The 27,177-nt window shown below is 34.0% G+C and overlaps 1 protein-coding gene across 1 annotated transcript in view; it reads left to right on the forward strand.

Annotated features, from left to right (window-relative positions):
- Positions 1–27,177, forward strand: part of ARHGAP20 (Rho GTPase activating protein 20) — a gene marked incomplete at both ends in the record, with an annotated part of 145,195 nt that overhangs the window by 99,800 nt on the left and 18,218 nt on the right. The window contains 5 exons of the mRNA XM_079708326.1: positions 8,631–8,672; positions 9,594–9,678; positions 12,703–12,780; positions 16,994–17,060; positions 19,422–19,610. Coding sequence (XP_079564452.1) covers positions 8,631–8,672; positions 9,594–9,678; positions 12,703–12,780; positions 16,994–17,060; positions 19,422–19,610 — 461 coding nt within the window. The remainder of the gene's footprint in view (positions 1–8,630; positions 8,673–9,593; positions 9,679–12,702; positions 12,781–16,993; positions 17,061–19,421; positions 19,611–27,177) is intronic.

Below are 27,177 nucleotides of genomic sequence, written 5' to 3' on the forward strand. Positions count from 1 at the left end.
ACACAGGGCCCACTTGCATCAGCACTGCCCCCTCTGGAGCAAGGGTCGCAGTGCTTGGAGAATTGAAAGCACACACTTAACGGGAACAGAGCCAGCTCAGGACTGAATCTCAGGGCTTCTGCTGCAGCAACTTGAGACCCACTGGGCAGAGAAGAAGTCCTGCCTCACACGTAGCTTCAGCTCTAGCCTATCCATCTCCAGCCACACCCACTACCAAGGCTATAGCTGCCAACACACACTGAGGAAAAATGTGACTTGCAACCACATCAAATCCAGCTCTCCCACCAAAGGCACTGGGCACACAGAATCTGTATAGAGATGCTCCCACATAAGTGCACCAGTTCTAGAATATCATACATAAGTGTTTCACCAAAATTCATAGAGGCAGAGAACATTAAGCAAAATGAAAAGGCAGAGGAACTGGTCTCAATTGAAATAAGAAAAAAACCCTGAGATAAATAAATAATGAAACAAATAAACAATGTATCAGACAAAGAATTCAAAACGTTTATAATAAAAGTATTAGCTGGATTAGGGAAAAATAAATGAACACAGTGAAAATTTTTAACAAGAATCTAGAAAATATGAAAAGACCCAGTTAGAAATGAAGAATTCAATAACCAAAATAAAAAACACACTAAAAGGAATATCAGACTATGTGACCTGGAAGATAGAATAATAAAAATCACCTAATCAGAACAGAAAAAATATTTTTAATGAGAAAAGTTTAAAAGATCTCTGGGATAACATTAAGCTTACCAACATTCACATTATAGGAGTCCCAGAAGGAAAAGAGATGAAGAAAGGGATTGAAAGTATATTTCATGAAATTATGGCTGAAAACTTCCCAAACCTGAAGAGAGCAACAGATACCCAGGTACAGGAAGCACAGAGGATCCCTAACAGGACAGGAAGGAGTGACATGATGTATTCAAAGTGCTAAAAGGGAAAAACTTTCAACCTATGATACTCTACCCAGCAAGATTATCATCTGGAGTCTTAGGAGCGATAAAGGACTTCACAGAAAGCAAAAACTGAAAGAATTCATCAGTACTAAACCTACCCTAAAATAAATGTTAAAGGGTTTTCTCTAAGTGGAAAATAAGTAAGAATCTATAGGAAAGGGAAAATTCCACTAGGAAAAGCAAATAATAGTAAGAGCTGAGGATCAACCACTTAAGTAAGCTAGTATGAAAATAAAAAGACAAAAAGTTGTAAAAGTAGCTATAACCACAATAAACAGTTAAGGGATAAACATGAAAATGTAAAATATGACATCAAAAACACAAAATGTAGGAGGGGGAGTAAAAAATATAGATCTTTTAGGATGTGTTTGAATTTAAATGACTACAGTTTAAAATAAGTAGATGTAGTTGTAGGTCAACATATATGAACCCTGTGGTCACCACAAATCAAAAACCTACCATAGATACTCAAAAACTAAAAAGAACACAAGCATACTACTATAGAAAATCATAAAACCACAAGGAAAGAAACAGAAAGAGAAGAAACGACAAGAGAAGAACTACAAAAACTACAAAAACAACCGGAAAACAAGTAATAAAATGGCAATAAGTACATACCTATTAATAATTACCTTAAATGTCAATGGACTAAATGCTCCAATCAATAGACATATCTGGCTGATTGGATTTTTAAAAAAAAAAGCAAGACCCACCTATATGCTGCCTACAAGAGACTCACTTCTGAGCTAAAGAAACACACAGACTGAAAGCATGGGAAAATATATTTCATATAAGTGGAAAAGGCAAGAAAGCTGGAATCTCAATACTCATAGCAGACAAAATAGATTTTTTAAAAGGGTATAACAATAGACAAAAAAGGGCATTATTTTATGATAATGGGATCAATAAAAGAAGAGGATATTATACTCATTAAAATATATGCGTCCAATACAGGAGCACCTAAACATGTAAAGCAAATATTAAAAGACATAAAGGGAGAAACTGACAGTAATACAATAATAGTAGGGGATGTTAACACCACACTTACATCAATGGACAGATCATCCAGATAGAAAATAATTAAGGCAACAGTGGTCTTAAATGGCATAATATACCAGGTGGACTTAATAAATAGCTACAGCATACTCCAACCAAAACCAGCAGAATACACATTCTTTTCAAGTGTACATGGAACATTCTCCAGGATGGATCACATACTAGGCCAGAAAACATGTGTCCGCAAATTTAACAGGATAGAAATTATATCAAGCATCTTTTCCAATAACAACTAGAAAACAATTACAGAAAGAAAAATGTGAAAAGCACAAACACTTGGAGACTAAACAACATGCTACTGAAAAGCCAATGGGACAATGCTAAAATCAAAGAAGAAATAAGAAAATACCTTGAGAAAAATGAAAATGGAAACACAACACTCCAAAATCTGTAGGATGCCGCAAAAGCAGTTCTAAGAGGAAAGATTATAGCAATACAGACCTTCCTCAAGAAACAAGAAAATTCTCAAACAACCTAACCTACCATTTAAAGGAATAGAAAGAAAAGAACAAAGAAAGCTAAAAGTCAGCAGAAGGAAGGAAATAGTAAGGAACAGAAAGGAAACAAGTAAAATAGAGATCAAAAAAAAAAAATAGAAAAGACCAATGAAACCAAGAGCTGGTTTTTTGAAAAGATAAACAAAATCGATAAACATTTAGCTAGGCTCACCAAGAAGAAAAGGGAGAGGACCCTAAGAAATGAAAGAGGAGAAATAACAACTAATACCACAGAGATACAAAAATCATAAAAGAACTCTGTGAACAGTTGTCCAACAAATTGGCAGCCTAGAAGAAATAGACAGATCTCTAAAAATATACAACTTGCTAACAGTGTATCAAGAGGAAACAGACAATTTGAACAGACTGATCACTAGTACTGAAATTGAATTTGTAATTTAAAAAAACCTACTAGCAAACAAAAGTCCAGGACCAGATGGCTTCACAGGAAAATTCTACCAAATATATAAAGAAGAGTTAATTCCTATCCTTCTCAAACTATCCCAAAAAATTGAAGAGGAAGGGGCACTCCCAGACTCATTCTACGAAGCCACCATTACCCTGATACCAAAACCAGGCAAAGACACTACAAAAAAAGAAAATTACAGGCCAATATATTTGATGAATATACATGCAAAAATCCATAACAAAATATTAGCAAACGGAATCCAACAGTATATAGAAAGAATCATACACCATGATGAAGTGGGATTTATTCCAGGGACACAAGGATGCTTCAGCATTTGCAAATCAATCAGTATGATATACCACATTAACAAATGGAAAGATAAAAATCACATCATCATCTCAATAGATGCAGAAAAAGCATTGGACAAAATTCAACATCCATTCCTAATAAAAACCCTCATCAAAGTTGGATTAGAGGGAACATATCTCAACATAATAAAGAGCATTATGAAAAACCCAGAGTTAACATCATATTCAATGGTGAAAAACTGTTGTTCCTCTAAATTCAGGAACAAGACAAGGATGCTCACTCACACCACTTTTATTTAACATAGTATTGTAAGTCTGTGCCACAGCAGTCAGACAAGAAAAAGATATGAAAGGCGTCCAAAGTGGAAGAGAAGAAGTAAAATTGTCACTATGCTGATGACATGGTACTATGGATAGAAAGCCCTAAAGTCTCCACCCAAAACTATTAGAACTAATAAATGAATTCAGCAAAGTTGCAAGATATGAGCTTAATATACATAAATCTGTTGCTTTTCTATATGCTAATACTGAACTATCAGAAAGAGAAAGCAAGAAAACAATCCCGTTTAAAATCACATCAAAAAGAATAAAATGCCTAGGAATAAACTTAACCAAGGAGGTGAAAGACCTATACACTGAAAACTATGAAACACTGAAGGAAATTGAAGATGATACAGAGAAATGGAAAGATATCCCATGCTCTTAGATTTGAAGAATTAATATTGTTAAAGTGACCATACTACCCAAAGCAATCTACAGATGTATTGCAATCTGTATGAAAATACCCATGACATTTTTCACAGAACTGAACAAATAATCCTAGTATTCATTTGGAAATACAAAAGACCCTGAACTGCTGAAGGAACCTTGAGAAAAAAGGACAAAGCTGGAGGTATCACCCTCGCAGACTTCAAACTGTACTACAAAGCTACAATAATCAAAACAGCATGATACTGGCACAAAAACAGATACATAGATCAATGGAATAGAATAGAGAGCCCAGAAATATACTCACACACCTACAGTCAGTTAATCTACAACAAAGGAGGCAAGAATATAGAATGGAGAAAATAAAGTCTCTTCATTAAGTTGTACTAGGAAAATTGGACATCTACATGTAAAACAATGAGATCAGAACATCCCCTCATACTGTATACAAAAATAGTCAAAATGGATTAAAGGCCTAAATGTAAGACCAGAAACCATAAAACTCATAGAAGGAAACATAGGCAGAACACTCTGACATAAACAGTAACAATATTTTTTGTAATCTATTTCCAAAGGTAAAATAAATAAAAGCAAAAATAAAGATATGAGATCTAATTAAACTAAGAGCTTTTGCATAGCAAAGGAGACCACTGACAAAACAAAAAGACAACCTACAGAATGAGAGAAGATATTTGAAAATATGATCAACAAGGGGATAATATCTAAAGTATTTAAACAGCTCATGCAACCCACTATCAAAAAAAACAAACACCCAATCCCAAAATAGGCAGAAGACCTGAATAGACATTTTTCCAAAGATGATTTACAGCAGGCACATGAAAAGATGCTCAACATCACTAATTATTTGAGAAATGCAAATCAAAACAATAATGAGATATCACCTCACACCTTTCAGAATGGTTGTCATCAACAAGAACACAAATAGCAAATGTTTTCGAGGATGTGGATAAAAGGGAACCCTTGTACACTGTTGGTGAGAATGTAAATTGGTGCAGCCACTGTGGAAAACAGTATGGAGGCTCTTCAAAAAAAACTAAAAACTACCACAGGATCCAGCAGTTTCACTCCTGGAAAAAAAAACAGAAAAAAAAAACGAAAACACTAATTCAAAAAGATACATGTACCCAATGTTCATAATGGCATTATTTACAATAGCCAAGATATGGAAGCAACCCGTGTCCATCAACAGACGAATGGATAAATATGTGGTGTATATTTACATATACATACACACACACACACACACACACACACACACACACACACACAATGGAGTATTACTCAGACATAAAAATGAATGAAATTCTGCCATCTGCAGCAATGTGAATGGACCTTGAGAATATTATGCTTAGTGATGCATGTCAACAAAAGACAAATACTGTATAATATCACTTATAAGTGGAATCTAGAAAGTAAATCAAATGAATGGATATAGAAAAACAGAAACAGACTCAAAGATACAGAAAACAAAGTAGTGGTTACCAGTGAGGAGAAGGAAGGAGGGAGGGGCACGTTAGGGGTATGGGATTAAGAGATACAAACTACCCTGTATAAAATAAATAAGCAACAAGGATATATTGAACAGGATAGGGAATTATTATTTTATAATAACTCTTAATGTAATATAATCTATAAACATACTGAATCACTATACTGTATACCTCAAATATAATACTGTAATTCAACTATACTTCAGTTTAAAAATTAAGTGTTTAAAGAAAAAGCTTTCAACCTAGAATACTATATCTATCAAAAATATCCTTCAAAAAAACTTTTAAACTCTAAGAATTTATCACCAGCAGAACTGTACTACAAAAAAATAAATGCTGACAGAAATTTTTCAGCCTGAAGTGAAATGATATAAGAGAGTGGCTCAGATCTTTTCCAAGGAGTAAAGAACATCAGAAATCATTTATATATCAGGAAATATTAAGAAAATCTAGTTCATGATCACTTTAAAATGCTGTGCCAGGCTAGCAGCTCAAGAAGCAGTCTTTCATAGACAGTCACTCTAATATCTATAAAGAAACAAAAATGTAGACTAATAGCCTTGAAATCTAAGACTGACAGTCAACTGTCAGAATCTGTAAGGAATTCCCAGTTAAGTCAGATTGGGGGAAGAGCAACCAATAAATGTGAACTTCCCATGCTTTACCTTTGGAAATGGGGTAGATACCACATCTTGAAAAAGGCTGAAAGGAATGTCATATCTCTATCATTACTTGGACCCTGATTCACAAACCTAGGATCTATATCTGTCAGAAAAATAGGAACTGGACCTTAATTTTAAGATAACTATACAGTAAAATGGAAACGTTGTTTAGAAGATACAGAAAGTATTTAAATCTGACAATGATATATCTACAGGAAGAATCAGAAGAATAATATTTTAAATTAGTTACCTAGTATGAATCTTATTCTTCAAACTTGGGTATGCAGCAAAAGCCTGTTTATGTATAGATCAAATTAAAACCTACCTTGAGCCCCCCATTTTGCCAGGCTTTTAGGAAATTAAATTTTCTTCTTTACTGGAACCCCTGTTTTCTTAAGGTAGAACCAGGATATGGGAGACTTCTGTGATGTCTTCAAAACAGATGAAAAGTCTGACCTTCAGTCTCTTTGTGGACACTGCTGACATTATCTCTGCTATGCCCAGAGTTGTTCTTTGACATCCGAGATGCTCTGATTCCTTGCCACTTGTAAGCTGCAGGTATCTTAGCTGATGTAAAAACCTTGGTGCCTAGGAACAACAAGCCTCCCCACTTGCTCCTTATAACCATTTCCTCTGGGGACCTTCTGTTTCTTTAGGCACCTCAACTGAGTGACATTGGTTCCCAGCTAACTCTTAAGGATAACAGACTCTATCTCCTCCCAAGTTAGAGGGAATCTTTCCAATCTGTTTTACCCTTTTTCTTTCTCTAAGATGTGCGGCTTTCTTCTCTCCTGGCTCTTATCATAGGTGTTTATTAAACTCAGAGCTAGCCTTGATTTTGGAGTACTTCCATTTTTAGTTCTGTAAAAATGCCTGAGATGAATAATTACTAAGGAAAGAGAAGTCCTGGATTCTTGCATAGAGCAGGAGATGGGGAAAATACAAGAAGATTACCAAATCAATGTCAATGAATTAACCTGATGAACTTCATAATTTGTTTATTTTAAAGTAATTGTACGCTACATATTCAAACAATGGAACACTATACAACAATGAGAATGAACAAGCTAAAACCACATGCAGTAATATGGATGTCTCACAAATATAATGTTGAATGAAAGAAGCCAGATCCAAATAGTACATACTATATGGTTACATTTATATAAAGTATCCAAACAAACAAAACTATTCTATTTTGTTAGAAGTCAGTATAGTGGGAACTAGTGCCTGAAAAGGAACACAGGGAGACCTTCCATGGTGGTTTTCTGTTTCATAATCTGGGTGCTAGATCACATGGGTGTGTTCAATTTGTGAAAATTCTTCAAACAGTACATTTAAGCATTGTACAGTTTGTGTCTTACATATCAATTAAAAGTTCAAAAAATACTAAGTGTTTAAAGGGATAATTTTCTTTAATTGCTTTGAAAAAAGTTTTAATGTCTAAAGAAAACATCTATTTTTCAACACAGATTTTTGCCAAATAAGTATAATATTTGACATAAATGAACCTAGAAAATCTTCTCTTTATGAAAGGAGAAGACATCAAAGATTGTAAGGAGTTGTGAAAGATGACAATTGGTCAGTGGCAAAAGAGATATAATGCACTTTCTGATTACCAATTCTGGGAGATTGCTTATGGAGAAAATGGCTAAGCTACAAAGAAACAAATTACAAATATTTGTTAAGTATATTTTTCTGGAACAAGAAAATAACTAGGGTTTCCAACTTCTTTGAGAAGATTAGAAACATGATTTTAAAAGCTAATGAGCAATAAGGCCGTATAGAAATAAACTTTATTTTTAACTTTAAGAATTAAATGCAGCAGTGACTTCAGCAGTAAAATTAATAACAGTTATTTAGTTGTTAATGAATTGATCTTAATCATAGGATTATAGTAATTAAGAATAAGTTCTATGAACTCATTGGCTAAATTATAGTTCTGCCATATGTATAGAGAAATAAGTGTTTCTTTTCCTGACAACCAACTGGTTTCTGGGCCAAGATATTTCCATCAATGTGCCAGATTTCTCCTTAACCTCTTTAATCTCAAATGAAGCATATTTTCTATTTGCATGGCACTTAAAACTACAAAAACACTCTGAGATAATTAGCCTAGTTTTACAGATGTGGAAATCGAAGCTTAGCAATGTTAAGTGATTTGCCCATGATGATATATCTTGCATATATTTTTGAAACAAGGTGTTTGGATTCCAAATCAAGTACTCTGTCCACTATCAGGATACCACTTGTAAAAGAGCCATAAAGTAAGAAAGTGGGTCTGTCTTGGATCTGTCCAAGAGGTTTTAATAAAACTATGCTTAACTGTGTAGTTCTGCCTAATGGGCATTTTCACTTCAGGGTTCTTCAGAACACAATCATGCCAGGGTTGCAGTTGTGTGTACCCACATCAATAACAACAGGTTGTTGATATTTCATTTGGACTGACAATCTTAATTTGTTAGAAATAAGTATTTTATGTGGTTTAATTTTGTCTCCCATTTTCTTTGATTGTAGTTCTCCAGAACAGAAAGACAGATGGCTCTCTCTCCTTCAGAGGTATTTTTTCCAGTATATATATATATATATATTTTTTTTTTTAATCTTTAAGTTGTAGTTGAATGAATTAAATTTTTCTCTGCAGGGATGTGCCCCAAACTATACCCCTTTGCCTTAGTAGAAATTGTTCATTTGTCCTCAAAATAAGCTGTTTAGACTGTACACTAGCAACTACTTACTGTAAGTAATGTTCTGTCATTACATGTATTTCTTTCTTACTAGAAAGGAGAACACTGAGGTCTGCTTAGATCATTTCTAGACAGAAATTAGTCAGTAATCTCTCCCATCTCTTTCAGTGTCTCCAACCTACCATGTGGAGCTAACAGTTTCCTCAAAGCATGTATTAAGTTTCCATACATGGAGGTTTTCTGCTGAGGACCTCAAAATTCAATTATTTTCCCTACCTTTGAGCATTAAGACTAAAATGGTCAATTGAGGTTCATCTCTTATTCCCATAGTCCTTCCCTGTTCTCCTTTCCCAAGCATGGAGACGACCAAGTTATATACTGCACTGGAGAGCTCAATGAGAAATAAAAGGCCATTGTTTTGGTTTGGTCTAGTAAAGTATTATATATGGTCCTGTACTTATCACTAAGATTCTGGGCCTGTCTAGAGAAGGTAGGGAAGCTTTGAGGATAAAACACCACCCAGAGGTGCCTTAACCTGACTGTACTTCTCAAGCCTCAGTTGAAATGGATCTCCTCTTCTTTTTTGTGCCCATGCCTAATGTCCTGAGAATTTTTTAAAATTTTCTTCCAACCCATAATGTAATCTGACTTTGCTGAGTCTCTCCATCTGTCTTTTTAAAAATAGCATATAAGTATATTGAAAATATTAGCAAAATAGATTGATTTAAAAATAAGCCATTGGCAAAATCCATCTGACTCAGTGTTGTTTTGGGTTGTTATTGCATTTGATTAGATACATCAATCTAGAGAAAGAGAAGGACTACCCGAAGAGCATTCCCCTCAAAATCTTCGCCAAGGACATTGGGAATTGTGCCTATGTAAGTGTTTCTAAGCCAGAAAATTAAATTCCAAGTCCCTGCATAAGGCAGAACACCATGGATAAAAAGAGAGACAGGCAGGCAGACAGACAGACAGTCTGTGTATGTGCTGTGGAAGGTAGGCATTTAGAAATACCATTATGAGAAAGTGCATTTTCTGGGGTATCTGTGTATCTTTGTTCATATGAAAAGTAACCCTAGAGAAAATGAAGCAAGAGAAATTCATATTAATTACAGTATTTAACATTTACACTTGGAAAGAATATAGCCTGTCAGATGTCTCTTTCCTCCCTCTGGCATTAATGTTTCTCTGGATCCTTTCAGTAGCAGCTGCAGAGGCTTGTAGTAAAGACATTTCTACAAGGAGATATTTCCTATTAGTATTAAGCACTTTTTTCAAACTTGTCACTTCTTAAGTAGAGAATGGGTTTTGGAAAGTTCTTCATTCTTTGAGTTTTTAAGTATTGAATTCCTCAGGTTAATAAATGGATGAGCTGGGAGAGATAACATTTTTAATGGATCAGCATATTCTACCTCATGGTTTTTATCATTTTGGTCAATAAAAATTAAGTTTGTTTAGCCCTAGTTATTATGTGGAATTTTATGACTGAAATATCATGCCCAAGATGTTATCAATGATGCACAAAATGGAAATGAATATCTTTATGATACTGTGGTTTGCCACACTTCATAGCAGCCCGAGATCACACAGAATAGTTTTGTGTGTGGAAAAATATGTAGTACAAAACAGTTACATTTTGGGCAAAAGTCATGCAAATGTTCTGACATGAGTGCTAGATGTCACTGCCTGAGGGAAATGCTCAAATGTGTATGCTGTGAGACTACAAACATCTTCTGTAGCAAAGTAAAGAGGAAAAAAAGCACCACTGTTTTTCTGCCGGCTTTGATTCAGTTGTTATGGCAGTTGGTTACATTCAGGATTTTCATGGAAAAACCCTTGAATTTTTTCCAACACTCTCAGTGTATGGAAAGTGTGTGCTTGAGAAAGGACTGGTTTTTGGAAAAGAAGACGAGGTGTGGTTGAATTGGATGCTCTGTTTTATCACTAGTACCCTGGTTAAAGGCCATGATGAAATGACACACTGTCCTTTGCTCTCTGAAGTTGTTTCGTGGCAGGAGTCTCCTTTCAGGGAGCCCTGCTTGCAGCGTGATTCCCCCCAAATAACAGTGCATGTATGAGAAGCATTCTTTATCCTTGGCCTCTAGTTATGCACAACCTGTTAGTGAATTCTGCTAATATGTGAAAAAAAATAGCCACATTCTCAGTTTTGTCTCTTTATTTTATTTGTTTACTAGGCAAAGAACACTTATCTGCTAAAATTCATTTGTTTTGTTTACCCAAGAGGCACGCAGAAAAAAAAAACACATCCTATAATTATTATTTTGAACATACATACCTAATATTAAGAAAAATCATTATCTTAGAAACCAGGTACATTGGGAGTGATTATTAGTATTACAGGATAGATCCTTCACTTTACAAAAGACTTTATAGAGTGTTTCTTTAAATTAAATGAAAGGATTTTCAGACTCAAAAGAAAAAAGCCTTTCATGATATTCTATCTGAAGTTAAAGCCCAGTATGTAAAACGTCTCTGCCATTCTGGTAGAAGACAAACACTGAGCCTTCCCTGTTCATTTCTGAGATACTTTTGCTTAATCCTTGGAGCTATAAGGAACACCATTTGAAACAGTTAACAAACTTGAGACAATTTGTCATGTCAAGTAATAGGCTTATAGAGAATAATACTGTAATGTAGAGATAAGTGATGAGTTATCACTAGATTTCACTTAGCTTTATTTTTAGATCATTTTGTTTCCGTTTATGTTACTTGTTTGTGCCATTTAAGCCTTATCAGGGACACAGCACTAATCGCTCATTTATCCAATAATTATAATATGTAAAACCTACCCTATGTGCATAGTAAATATTTCTTTTTTAATTTTTATTTTATATTGGAGTATAGTTGATTAACAATGTTGTGTTAGTTTCAGGTGTACAGCAAAGTGATTCAGTTACACAGTACATATACATGTATCTATACTTTTTCAAATTCTTTTCTCGTTTAGGTTATTACAGAGTATTGGGCAGAGTTCCTTGTGCTATACAGTATGTCCTTGTTGGTTATCTATTTTAAATATAGCAGTGTGTACGTATCAGTCCCAAACTCCCAATATTTCTTTTTTGATAGCATAGCATTGTCTTATATTTAAATAATGTTTATTTATATCTTGGAATCTCATTAATTCCATTTCTCTTGTGAACTCTTTATTTTTAAATAGTAATTTCTCAATGTAGTTTAGCATTTAGCATAGGGCTATACCCTATTCAGTGGCAGAGTTGGTAACAGAATTGAGCTTTCTAAAATTTTCAATTTGTTTGCTAGGCTCATTGGTTTTAAGGCCTCTAAAGATTTCAACAACGAAAATCTCAGCAGCCACAGTGTCTGACATACAGAAAGTGCTCAATAAATAGTGGGGTTTTTTTTAAAGATGTCTTTTGTAACCATTTCTTACTCTGATTTTACCTGAACTGACTTTGCCATACAAAGAAATGAAAACCCACACTGTGAAAACAGTACTCAGAAAGAAATAGAAAGTAATCTAATGCTCTCCCTTTTTTACTGCACAATGCTTAATGGAAATAGTCATGGACATGATGCAGAGGACCAACCTCACTGATTTTTTTTGTTTGTTTGATTGGGAGGGTGGTCCTGTCTCTCTGAAATATATTTATTCTTTTTATTTCTCGCTTAAGTTCTTATATTTTTGAGTCATATATTCTTTATTTTAAGAAGAAGAGATGTTTTATTAAAAGGCATAATATATAATGTAATGAAAGTAAATTATTAAGGGTTTGTGTTCTACTTAAGTTGTGCTTTACTCTGTCAACACTTGAAATCAGGGTTTGCCTATGGATAATCACTTGACAATAATTATTTGTTCACCTGTTTTAAAATTCTTTATTTATAGCTGTATTTCTTATTTCTTTTTTTCCCCACAGTCTAAAACTATAACAGTAACGAATTCAGATACAGCAAATGAAGTTATCAACATGTCACTGCCAATGCTAGGGATAACTGTAAGTTACTCTGCTAGATATTCTTAATTAAAAACAAACTTTGATACTTTGATTCTTATAAATATTATCCCTTCCATCATAAGACAGCTGATTATTAGAGATACCAGTCATATTTTGTCCCCAGAAATGTAGAAAATAAGGACAGTAAAGTTTTTTATTCTTTTTGTGGGTTTTGTTTTGTTTTGTTTTGTTTTTAATTAAGTGTAGTTGAATTACAACATTGTTGGGTTGGCCAAAAAGTGTGTTTGGTTTTTTCAGTAACATCGTATGGAAAAACCCAAACTAACTTTTTGGCCAACCTAATAGTTTCAGGTGTTCAACATAGTGATTTGATGTTTTTATAGATTATACTGCATATAAAGTTATTATAAAATATTGGCTATATTCCCTATGCTATACATTACATCCATGTATCTTATTTATTTTAGACCTAGTAGTTTATACCTCATAATCCCCTTCACCTATCTTGCCCTTCCTCCTACCCTACAACTCATTGGTAAGACTAGTTCTCTGTATGTCTGTTTCTGTTTTGTTATATCTGTTTGTTTGTTTTAGTTTTTAGAATGTACATATAAATGAATATATACAGTATTTGTCTTTCTCTAGTCTATCCATGTTGTTGCAAATGATAAAATTTTCATTCTTATTTATGGCTGAGTAGTGTTCCACTATACATATACACACACACACACACACAAATACACACACACACCACATATTCTTCATCCATCTATCTGTTGATCGACACTTGGGTTTCTTCAATATCTTGGATATTATAAATAAGCCACTGTGAACATTGGGGTGCGTGTATCTTTTCAAATTAGTGTTTTTGTTTTCTTTGGGTATATTCCCAGGAGTGGAATGGCTGGATCTTATGGTAATTCTATTTTTAGTTTTTTGAGGAACCTCCATACTATTTTCCACAAGGGCTGTACCAATTTACATTCTCACCAACAGTGTACAAGGGTTCCCTTTTATCTACATCCTTGAAGATATTTGTTACTTGTGGTTGTTTTAATGATAGCCATTCTTAAAGGTGTGAGGTAATATCTCATTGTTTTGATTTGCATTTCTCTGATAATTAACGATGTTGAGCATCTTTTCATGTGCCTGTTAGCTAGCCATCTGTAAGTCACCTTTGGAAAAATATCTATTCAGGTCTTCTGCCATTTTGGGATTGGATTGTTTGTTTTCTTGATATTGAGTTGTATGAGCTGTTTAAACATTTTGGATATTAACCCCTTGTCGGTCATATCATTTGCAAATATCTTCTCCCATTCTGTAGGTTGTCTTCTTGTTTTGTCAGTGGTCTCCTTCACTATGTAAAATCTTTTACTTTAATAAGGTCTCATTTCTTTATTTTTGTTTTTATTTGTTTTGCCTTGGGAGATAGATGCAAAAAAATATTATTACTGTTTATGTCAAAAAGTGTTCTGCCTGTGTTCTCTTCTAGGAGTTTTATGGTTTCCAGTCTTAACATTTAGGCCTTTAATCCATTTTGACTTTATTTTTGTACATGGTAGGCGAAACATTCTCATTTCAGTTTTTATGTGCAGCTGTCTGGTTTTCCCAATACCACTATTGAAGAGACTTTATTTTCTCCATTGTATATTTTTTCCTCCTTTGTTGTAGATTAATTGACCATATACATGTGGGTTTATTTCTGGGTTCTCTATTCTGTTGCATTAATCTATGTGTCTGTTTTTGTGCCAGTATCATACTGTTTTGATTACTGTAGCTTTGTAGTATCATTTGAAGCCAGGGAGCATGATACCTCCAGCTTTGTTCTTTTCTCTCAAGAATGCTTTGGCTATTTGGGGTCTTTCATGGTTCCATGCAAATTTTAGGATTATTTGTTCTAGTTCTGTGAAAAATGTCATGGGTATTTTGATAGGGATTGCATTAAATGTCAGTTGCTTTAGGTAGTATGGACATTTTAACAATATTAATCCTTCCAATCAATGAACATGAGTTATCTTTCCATTTATTTGTCTCATGTTTGGCTTCTTTCATTAATGTTTTATAAGTTTTGGAGTATAGGTCTTTTGCCTAGGACAGTAAAGTCTTAATATTAGCTTAATATTGAGTCCTCTTCTTTCACTCCCATTTTATAACCTGTGTGAACTGAAAAGCATAATAAGATTAGACTATAATTTTAGAGAGATAATAATATGCATTTTAATTTTATATGCTATACATATACAGTTAGGGGGTCTTTTGGTATAAAATTCTCCTTTCAACCTCCTTCCCCCCTTCTCACTTGTCACTATATGACTATTCTTTCCCAATCTCCTCTCCTGGTTCTTCCTCCTTACCTAATTATTCACTTATCCCAAGAGTCAGTCAGTCTTAGGATGATGAATTCTGAAGGATTTGCTCTACAGTAGAATTTTTACATAAAGAACATACAGCTAATAACCATATTCACTGGCTGCAGGTCTAGAGGATAAGGTAGATGGTACCTCCTACTGAATCTGTAAATTTAAAAGTAAGCTTTGAATTAGACCATGGATTTAAAGATTTTTATTATGGACACCACATTTTCCCCAGTTTTGCTTTTAGCTTCTGCTTCTTTCTGTTTCACGGGGCAATGATGAGTTTTCGAAACTTTATTAATAGGGAAGATTGGAATGTTTGAGGATGAGGTAGGGAAAAAGAATCGGAAAGTTCTTATGTCCTCCCTACCAATATATAAAAACCACACAGTAGGTACTTGTATTAAAGGGAATGACTTTCAGAAGGATGGAACTAAAGGAAGCACTTGAACAACACCATATCTTGAGTGAGATTCTCTATAAGTATGAAAACATGGTGTTACTAAGATGTGACATAACATATATTTAAGATATGCCATAATCTTAACTGTGTTTCAGTTTGCTTTTACACATTGCTATTATAAGCCCTTAAGAACTCAGGGCAACCACAATTTAGAATAATAAATCTGATTTATTTTAGTGAAATTTAATAATATATTTAAGATGTAAATAAATATATATGCACTGAATAAAGCAGGCACCTCTGCATTGATTTCTAAGCTTATATAATTATACATTGGAAGAGAATGAGTAGTTTAAGGGAAGGAAGAGAACTTAATTAATGACATGACTCATTTTCTTATTTATGCTTTCCTTTTGGATAAAGTGATCAATCTCATCACACCAAAAATATTTCTGTTCAATATAATTAGGAATTGAGGCTGTTTGGTTGTACTGTTCTAAGGGATTATTAAGGTGTTTTCAGACACTACAAAAAAAAAGAAATGATCATTGTTAGATTGCTCTTCCTGTTTGCAATAAAAAATTTTTGACTAGGGGAAGTGACAGAGTAGGGGAGGGTATTGGGAGAGGTAATCTCCTAGCCAGGACCCTCCATTATAAGGTCAGGGTCCTGATTTTTAATCAGAAGATAAAGGCAAGAATATTAAATATTGTCAGTCTGTTGTAATTTCATTTAAAACATTTTTGCTTTATCTTCTAGGGGATACAGCAAAGTCTGTATAATTTAGTATTATTTCTTTCAAGTGGGAGTTTCAATATTGCTGGGTTGTAATTCTGCTAGTGAACAGTTTCATTGTTCCCCATAACTGGGCCTATTCTCTAGACAGAATTCTTGTCCTTTCTGTCACTAGGCCTGGACTTGCCCAAAATAAAGCCAGTGTGGATTGTGCCAGCTACCTGTCTCCTCTCCTCAAATCAGCCTTTGAGACTTTACTTTTTCATCACAGACACAGCAGTGTAGTGGCTTTCTGGATAACAAGGTTGTCTTTGCAGGGACATGTTGGAGATTAAGTCCAATATTCTCTGAGGAGTTTAGAGATAGCAGAAGGCAGGACTCTGAAGAAGATAAATTTACCTTTTAGAAAACCAAGAAGTTTCTGCTTACTTTTTAAAAAGGCATATATATGATTTCATATTCTGTGGGCTACCCATAATAGTGAGGGCCTGATTCTATTGCAGTTCATGGATCCCTAGTCATCCCTAGGGAAAAAGGGCAGGATTCCTTAGTCCTCTGTTGGGGATTAGAGAGGGAGAGATGGTTTGTAGGAATCAGCACTGCCATCTTCAAAGGCCATATCCACCCCCATGGACCTGAAAAGCATTTATATTGTCCCTGGTTTTTCTTTTTTGCAAAACATAAAATTGCCAAAAAAAAAAAGTATCCTCATTCATTTACCAAATGTGAAAGAATTATTGTTAATTTTTTTATCTCCAAGGGCTCTGAGAGAGAGTATCAGTTATGGGTCAATTCTGGCAAAGAAGAGGCACCATATACACTTATTGGTAAGTTTCTATGAAAATATAAGATAGGATTGATTGTGTTTTAATTATAATTCTAAATGTCTCAGAGAATTGGTCATATGGTCCTAAATTTCAATACTATTAAATATTAATCTTCTATAATATTCATATATTAATTTAATAAATATCAAATATTTCCTATGTGCCAGACAAATAATAGCTCTTCTTTCAAGAAGCTAATGGTATAGTTGGGAAGAGAAATGTAAATTTTCTTCTTTTTTTTTTCACTTTACAAAAGCACTATCTTGTCAACCTTTTAAAATTTTTTTCCAAAATAAAGCAATATGTATTGGTATTCCTTTTTCCCCTATATATTTATTTTTCATATTTAGTTTCTGAATTCCCTGTTCCCTTTCTTACCTACTACTTGTCTCTATGGAAGACTACCTATAATCCAATCATGCCTCAATCTATCAATATCAGTGAGTATTTAACACCTGCCCTGCGCCCAGCACTTTCCTAGGCATCATAAAGACAATGAAATTAAACCATTTAGATTCTTAGTTAGTCTTCACTGACTAACTTAGCAATAACTACTACTTTACTAACTACTTTGCTACTTCTCTAGCCAAATTTTCCAGCATTTGTTTTGAAAAATTATTGGTAAATAGGTTACATCTCCACCTTATTTAAATCATTTAGCTAAAAAATATTCTTGATCAGTGAGGCCATTCAGTGTGGTTAACAGAAATAAACCAATTACAATAAGGGACACTATCTGTAGCAGATCTTGAGATGATGACATTGATGATTGATGGTGATGATGATGATTTCTCTTAATAATTTTTAAATGATTACTATCCTGCCAGAATTGGGCAAAGCATATCATATGAGTTATCTCATGGAATCCTTTCTTTTACCTGTGAGATCACTACTGTGTAATTAAGGTTTCAAATAATCTGAATAATCTAAAACCAAACTTTTCTATGAAATGTATATTCTCAGACTTAAAGTAAAGCTAGTCATTGTGCACATGGCTGGGGACAAAATTCACTGCATTTCCAGTTTCTTAATGTTGTCATTTTTGTAAAAGTCAATGAGCAACAATGAAAGCTGTGTTTAAAAACCGAATGAGTACATAAAATAATTGTTTTAATAAAATATATTAATTTAATTAAAACTATATAGATGGTAACTCTCAGACTTAAACAGCTTCAAGCTCATTTCTAACTCCCACTAAAAAAATACATGGGATATGGGACATAGGACATGATTGTTACTTAGCAGCCATTCTCCATTGCATATTTTAACATGCCTTGCAAAATTCAATTGTAGATTAGCTATTGGCTATTTTGATAAATTGATTTTGCTTTATTGCTGTCATAGAAGTCCTTTTTTTGCCTTAATCCCTGCAAGTTGTTATAGAACTTCATGTTAATGGAACATTGACATTGTATGCCTATGCCAGATGGAAAGGAAATGGAAGAGTTCACTGAATTACATTCAGTGATAAATCAGGAATAGAAGAGAATTTACCCTCTTTAAAACATAAACTAAGTCTATGGCATAATGGTATGTGAGGATTAATTTAAAAAATGCAATTACTTAAGAGTACTAAAGAGCAAAAAATCATGTTGCAGTCAGATGTCCAGGGTTTAGTTTTTCTAGTTTGAAAATTCCTTTTTGAATCTTGTCTCTTTTTCTAATGCCCTGCAGTCTTTCTTCAAATTATTGCCTATGAATAACAACCTCACAGGGCAGTGGTGGGAGGGAAGCGTAAATCAAACAAACCAGTCCTAATGAGTCTTGAGTAACTCTAATTATATAACTAGTAAACAGTATAAAATGTCTTTTTCAGAAAGATATCTTGTGTTGAATAATAGTAATAATAGTGATGCTTGAAATATATAGTTTTCTGCCCTTATTATTTAAATAATATTAACTACTAATATTTACTTATTTGATCCTTATAATGCTGTGTGATAGATCGGGTAAATATTTTAAATCAGAGGTCAAGGATTGGCTGAAGATTTACAGATATAGTTAGTGTCAAAGGAGAAACTAGAATACCTTTAAATACTCTCAGATGTGAACATAGGAAAAGTCAACATTATGCAACTTAAAGACAATCTGTGCATTCCCAAACAAGATATTCTTTAAAGATTTTTTTCCTTTTTGGTTTTTTTTTCTCCCCTCTCCAAAAAAAAAGACTACTCTGGTTGGGCTGCTGCATTATGCACTGGTCTCCAACTGTAATAGTGTGCATGGTGATCATTAAGTCAAAGAAAAGGATTCTTTATACCAAAAGTCCCAGGAGCAAATTGCAGTACATTCCAGTATGTAGCACACACGGTCTTGGTGTCAGTCAGCCTAAAGTCTATGTTTAGATTTTTTCTCGTGTAGGGCATGAATATCCCTATGGAATTAAAATGAGCCATCTTCGCGACACTGCACTCCTGACGCAGGGATTAAAGGATTCCCCCACACCTTCCAACTTCCAAGAGCCCTTCCTCATGGAACAGCTGCCCCGAGAGATGCAATGCCAGTTCATCCTGAAGCCCAGCCGCCTGGCTGTGGCCCAGCAGCTGAGTGGTGAGTTTTCTCCTCCCTCATAGAGCCTTTTTTCAGCAAAACTTTTCATTCCTGAAAGCAAAGTTTTCAAAGTTCTTTGCCTTTATACAGACAAAGACCCAAACTTCCAGCCAAATGAAGTATTTTTTCTTTTGAATTTGCTAAGTGTTTTGAAAGGAAAGATGGAGTTTTAGAAGATGGTTTTATAAATCAGCAGTAGGAGTGACTGACTTGAAATCAGCAGTTACTGACTGCAGTAGAGTCTGTTCCTTCTTTCTTCACTATTCTTTCCCCTTTAACCTATGCCCACTGCAGTCAAAGGCACCAGGCAGTGCTGCAGGTGCTTCAATGCTTTCTTTGTACTGTAATACATTGCATTGTGTGTTCCCCCTAAATGGTCACATTATAAAAAGGAGTCTGTCAGTGATGGGTGTCAGGAGACTCTGATGCCCTACCTGGATCCTGGTACTGGTAAGTATGTTAAGATTAAGATGATTTCCACAGAAATCTGTCCTTTGTCTACTAATCTATTCTGATCCCTGTGAACGCAACCATCCCTTACCCACACCATAATAAAGACTCCAGAATGATAAAAGTGATATTCAACATAGGACCATCATTAATTACCCTAACCCAAGTTTGAGCTTCATGCCCTCAGTCTGAGAATAGATTGTGTAGAAAATAGAAGAAAATATATCACACCAAAAAGTGTGAGTGGGGTAGTAGAAAATTGATGCTGAATTTTTGTAGCTGCCTTTGTCAATTTGAACAAACTGGGGGACCCAGTGAACAGTGGCCATTGTTTTATACTCATCCCCCCACACATGCATGTCCAACCCTGTCACTTTCTGTTGATGACTTAGCCTCACACTTTATACTTTATTGAAGTCATTGGTCAGGACTCCCTAATCTTGCTTACACCAGCTATAAAAACTTATCTTACATTTGCACTAGTCCTCCTCTCTCCTGTAGTGGTAAATTGAGGTTTTGAACCCTAAGTTTATTTACTCACATCTTTGGACCATTTGGGAGGGGTATTATAGAGATGTTATAGTTTTCCATCCACTAAAATGTGAGCTCCATGAAGGCAGAGAGTTTGGTCTGTTTTGTTTACTGCTATATTGCCAGCACCTGGAACAGTGTCTGAATATATATTTTAAAAATCCAATAAATATTTGTTGAATTAATTTATTAATAGGTCTGTTGTTAGTATTCATTAAAGATATAAAGGGAATGTTGCCTTTATAATTAAGCTGAGGAGAATAATATTTTACTCTTCTACCTTTATACTTATGTTTTTCAAAATTGTTTCTCTGGGTCCCTTGTCAATAAAATAAAATAAATGTATTTTAATTAATTGGACCAAAATAATCAGAGATCAAGAATCCTAAGGGTCTTACCCAGTTTATTAAATTATAGGCATCCTCTACTTATTAATCCTCTGTTTCTCCCTGTTAAAAGTTAAGATAATAATGGTTGCAGCTGTAAGATGATTCATGATAAATGGGATCAGGGATGGAGTAACTATAGACCAATGGTGACAACCTACCTGTGTAGCTGAAAAATTAACAGATGAACCAGTTTTGTATTTTTTTAATACAGGGGATTTTGGTGAACAACTGCTTTGGAAACCACTGACTTAGATCAGGGGTCAACAGACTTTCTCTGTAAGGGACCAGGTAGTAAAATTTGCAAGTCAGCAGACAAAATTGAGGCTATTACGTATGTACTTACATAACGAGGGAAAACAAATTTCCACAAATTTTTCACTGATGATGTTCAATATGTAGTAGTAATTGAGTACCATTTTATGTAATACAGATATACATACTAATGAGAAGAATTGAATTCTTTTTCGGAAATAAGATTTTGCTTAATTGAGGTTCAAAATTAGTATTCCTATGATAATAATTGAATGCAAAATGTTCTGATCTGTAATGAGATTTTATATATTTCATGATCTTTGAAAATATCTTTTCACACAGATAGGTACTGCCAAATACTAATATATCATTCTACAAGCATATAATTTTAATTGAGCATATTCCTCTCTTTGGAGGCATTTGTAGAATTTTGTTAGATTCCTCCTTTGATTTTTGCCTTTTGGCATGTCGTTTCATTGCAAATTAATCACTTCCAATTGAAGGTTAGGTGGAAGTTAAAGGATTTTGGAATATGGAAATTTCTTTTTGCACAGTTCAGTTGCACAAATGATTTTGAAACATAGAAAATTCCTTTCACTTGCATTAAGGTTGGTAAATACTGCTGGAACTGTAGTCTGAGCCCAGGAAATACATCTGCTATAAGTTTTTATGGAAATGGAGATCTCGCTTCTTGTTTTAACTTTAGACAGGAGGAGAAGGGTAAAAGTAGCTTGACATTACTTGTCCATTAAATGTCTTAAATGTCAAATTAGTGTTTTCGTTTTCTTCAGATAATTACCCAGAAATGGAAATGCTGCATCCTATGGTTGTACTATTTTTAGTTTATTGAGGAACCTCCATACTGTTTTCCATAGTGGCTGCACCAAATTACATTCCCATCAACAGTGCACATGAGGTTTCCCTTTCTCCACATCTTCACCAACACTTGTCATTTTTTGTCATTTTGATAATAGCCATTCTAACAAGTGTGAGTTGATATCTCATTGTGGTTTTGATTTGCATTTCTCTAATGATTAGTGATGTTGAGAATCTTTATATACGCCTATTGGCCATCTGCATTTCCTCTTTGGAAAAATGTCTTTTCAGGTCCTCTGCCCATTTTTTTAATCAGGTTTTTTGCTATTGAGTTGTATGAGTTCTTTATATATTTTGGATGTTAACCCCTTATCAGATACATGATTTGCAAATATTTTCCCCATTCAGTAAATTGATTTTCTATTTTGTTGATGGGTTCCTTTGCTGTGCAGGGGCTTTTTAGTTTGATGTAGTCTTTTGTTTATTTTTGCTTTTGTTGCCTTTGTTTTTGGTGTAAAATCCGAAAAATCATTACCAAGACCAGTGGCAAGTAGCTTACCCTCATGTTTCCTTCTAGGAGTTTTATAATTTCAGTTCTTACATTCAAGTCTTGATCCATTTTGAGTTAATTTTTGTATATGGGTGGTCCAGTTACATGTTTTGCATGTTGCTGTCCAGTTTTCCTAACACCACTTATTGAAGAAAGTATCCTCTCCTCATTGTATGTTCTTGGCTCCTTTGTCATAAATTAATTGACCATAAGTGCATGTGTTTATTTCTGAGCTCTCTATTCTGTTCCATTGATCTGTGTATCTGTTTTTATGCCAATATCATACTGTTTTGATCACTATAGCTTTATAATATAGTTTGAAATTAGGAAGCATGATGCCTCCAGCTTTGTTCTTCCTTCTCAAGATCACTTTGTCTGTTTGGGGTCTTTTGTGGTTCTATACAAATTTTAGAATAGTTCTATTACTGTGAAAACTGCCATTGGAATTTTGATAGGGATTGCACTGAGTCTATCGACTGCTTTGGATAGTATGGAGATCTTAACAATATTAATTCTTCCAATCCATGAGCATGGAATGTCTTTCCATTTATTTGTGTCTTCTATTTCTTTCATCAGTGCCTTATAGTTTTCAGTGAACAGGTCTTTCAGCTTCTTGGTTAAATTTATTCCTAGGTATTTTATTCTTTTTGGTGTAATTATAAATGGGCTTATTTTCTTAAATTCTCTTTCTCATAGTTTATTATCAGTGTATAGAAACACAACAGATATCTATATATTGATCTTATATCTTGCAAATTGACTGAATTCATTTAGCAGTTCTAAAAGTTTTTTTTGGTGAAGTCTTTAGAGTTTTTTGTATATAGTATTATGTCATCTGCAAATAGTGACAGTTTTACTTTTTCCTTTCCAATTTGGATACCTTTTATTTCTTTTTCTTGCCTACTTGTTTTGGCTAGGACTTCCAATACTATGTTAAATAAAAATGGTGAGAGTGGGCATCCTTGTCTTGTTTCTGATCTTAGAGGAAAAGCTTTTGACTTTTCACCATTGAGTATGATGTTAGCTGTCATATATGACCTTTATTATGTTGAGTTACATTTCCTCTATTCCCACTGTCTTGAGAGTTTTTAATCATAAATGAATGTTGAATTTTGTTAAGTGTTTTCTTTATCTATTGAAATGATCATATGATTTTTATCTTCTGTTTTGTTAATGTGGTGTATCATGTTGATTGATTTGCAGAATATGAACCATGCTTATATCCCTAGAATAAATCCAACTTGATCATGACATATGATTCTTTTAATGTACTGTTGAATTCAGTTTGATGATATTCTGTTGAGAATGTTTGCCTATATGTTCATCAGAGATATTGGCCTATAATTTTCTTTTCTTGTGGTTTCCTTGTCTGGTTTGGTATCAGAGTAATGCTGACCTTGTAAAGTGACTTTGGAATCTGTTTTTTGGAAGACTTCGAGAAGCATTGGTATTCATTCTTCTTTGAATGTTTGGTAGAATTTACCAGTGAAGCTGTCAAGTCCTGGACTTTTGTTTATAGGGAGTTTTTAAATTACTGATTCAATCTCCCTATCAATAATCAATCTGTTCAGATTTTCTATTTCTTCATATTCAGTCTTGGAAGTTTGTATGTTTCTAAGAATTTATCCATTTCTTCTAGGTTGTCCAAGTTGTTGGCATATAATTGTTCGTAGTAATCTCTTATGATCCTGTATATTTCTGTGGTATCAGTTGTAACATCTCTTTTATTTCTGATTTTATTTATTTTAGCTCTTTCTTATTGAGTCTGGCTAAAGGTTTATCAATTTTGTCCATTGTTTCAAAGAACCTGCTCTTAGTTTCATTCATCTCTTCTACTGTCTTTTAGTCTCTATTTCATTTACTGTTGCTCTAATATTTGTTATTTCCTTCCTTCTAGTAACTTTGGGCTTAGTTTGTTCTTTTAGTTCCTTGAGATGTAAAGTTAAGCTGTGTACTTGAGGTTTTTTGTTTCTTGAAGTAGGCATTTATTGATATGAACTTCTCTCTTAGAACTTTTTCTGCTGCATCCATAAGTTTCGTATATAATATTTCCATTTTCATTTGTCTCAAGGTATTTTTCTATTTCACTTTTGATTCTTTCATTGACCCATAGGTTGTTAATGGTAGCATGTTGTTTAATCTCCACATATTTGTGAATATTCCAGTTTTCTCGTGTAATTGGTTTCTAGTTTCATACCATTGTGGTTAGAAGAAATGTTTGATATGATTTCAGCCTTCTTAAATTTGTTAAGACTTGTTTTGTGGCCTAACGTATGATCTATCCTGGAGAATGTTCCATGTGCACTTGAGAAAAATGTATGTTCTGTTGCTTTTGGATGTAATGTTTTGCATGTGTGTATGTATACCTTAGTTCATCTGATTTAACTTGTCATTTAAGGCCAATGTTTTCTTACTGTTTTCTGTCTGAATGATCTATCCATTTATGTAAATGGGTTATCAAAGTCCCCTACTATTATTTATTGCTGTTTATTTCTACCTTTAGGTCTGTTAACATTCGCTTTATATGTTTAGGTGCTCCTATATTGGGTGCATAAATATTTACAAATGCTATATCCTCTTGTTGCATCAACACCATTATGTAATGCCCTTCTTTGTCTCTTATTACAGTCTTTGTTTTAAAGTTTATTTTGTCTGATATAAGTATAGCTACTCCAGCTTTCTTTTGGTTTCCATTTTCATGAAATATCTTTTCCCATCCCTTCATTTTCAGTCTGTGAATATTCTTAGGTCTGAAGTGAGTCTCTTGTAGGCAACATGTAGATGGGTCTTGTTTTTTTATCCATTCAGTCCCTCTCTGTCTTTTGATTGGAGAAATTACTCCACTTATATTTAAAGTAATTATTGATAGATATGTTATTTCCATTTCTGTTGTTTTCTGGCTGTTTTGTGGTTCCTCTGTTCATTTCTTCTCCTCTTGCTTTCTTCCTTTGTGGTTTGATGACTTTAGTGATATGCTTAGGTTCCTTTGTTATTATCTTTTGTGTATCTACTTTAGAATTTTGCTTGTTGGTTACCATGAGGCTTACATGTAACAACTTGTATTTGTAACATTATTTTTATGTTGATACCAACTTAAGTTTGAACACATTGTAAAGTTCTACATATTTATTCTCCCCCCGACCAACATTTTGTTTTCTGATGTCACATTTTACATGTTTTTATCTTGTATACCCTTACTTAAATATTGTAGTTACAGTTATTTTTTTACTATTTCTGTCTTTTAACCTTCATATTAGCTTTATAGTAATTAATTCACTACCTTTACCATATATTTACCTTTACCAGTGAGATTTATACTTTTATATATTATTAACTAGTGCCCTTTCTTTTCAACTTAAAAAAGTGCCTTTAACATCTCTTATAAGGCCAGTTTAGTGGTGATGAACTCCTTTAGCTTTTGCTTGTCTGGAAATCTCTATCTCTCCTTCAATTCTGAATGATAACTTTGCTAGATAGCGTATTCTTGGTTGGAAATTTTTGTCTTTCAGCACTTGGCATATATTGTGCCATTTCCTTCTGACCTTTAAAATTTCTGCTGAAAAATCTGCTGATAGTCTAATGGGATTTCCCTTGTATGTAATAAGTTGTTTTTCTCTTGTAGCTTTTAAGATTCTCTCCTTGTCTTTACCTTTTGACATTTTAATTATAATGTGTCTTGGTATAGATCTCTGGGTTCATCTATTTCGAACTCTCTGGGCTTCCTAGATCAGAATTTCTGTTTCCCCAAGTTAGTACACTTTTCAGCCATTATTTCTCCAAATAAGTTTTCTTCCTCTTTCTCTTTTTTCTTTTTCTGGGACCCCTATAATGTGATGTTTAATACATTTGATGTTGTCCCATTTAAACTATCTTCACTTTTTTTCATTCTTTTTTTTTTTTTTGCTTCTCTGATTGGGTGAGTTTCTGTGCCCTGTCTCAAGTTCACTGATCCTTTCTTCTGCTTCATCAATCTGTTGTTGACCCCTCCCCCCAGGTATTTTTCAATTCAGTTATTCTTTAGTTCTGTGACTTCTGTTTGGAACTTTCTTATATTTTCTATCTCTGTTGAAGTTCTCACTGTGTTCATCCATTCTTCTCCCAAGTTCAGTGGGCATTTTTATGACCATTGCTGGAAATTTTTATCAGGTAAATTACTTATCTCCATTTCGTTAACTTTTTTTCTGAGGTTTTATCTTGTTCTTTCATTTAGAACATATTTCTCTATTTCTTCATTTTTCTTGATTCTATATTGGTTTCTAAGCATTACATGAAACAGCCACCTCTTCCAGTCTTGAACCATTGTCCTGTGTAAGAGATGAACCTTTTCATTCAACCCTGCCCTATCTCTTGGTTTTCTCTCAACCCTCTGTAATTGTCCAAGCAGCCTATTTTATTTTTAATAGTTCCCAGTAGTTGAGGATGTACCAAGATCAGTCAGTGTCCCAAAGGGGAGAGAGCTCAGTCAGTACCTTTATTCAGGCTGATTGGAAACCATGTCCTCAGGCAGCAGCTTTTCAAGAATACAAATATATGCAGTCCTCTAGGACTGCAAACAAGCCTGCTGGCCCCCAGAGCCAAG

This window comes from Hyperoodon ampullatus (genome assembly GCF_949752795.1).
Source record: "Hyperoodon ampullatus genome assembly, chromosome: 7".
Taxonomy (NCBI): Eukaryota; Metazoa; Chordata; class Mammalia; order Artiodactyla; family Ziphiidae; genus Hyperoodon; species Hyperoodon ampullatus.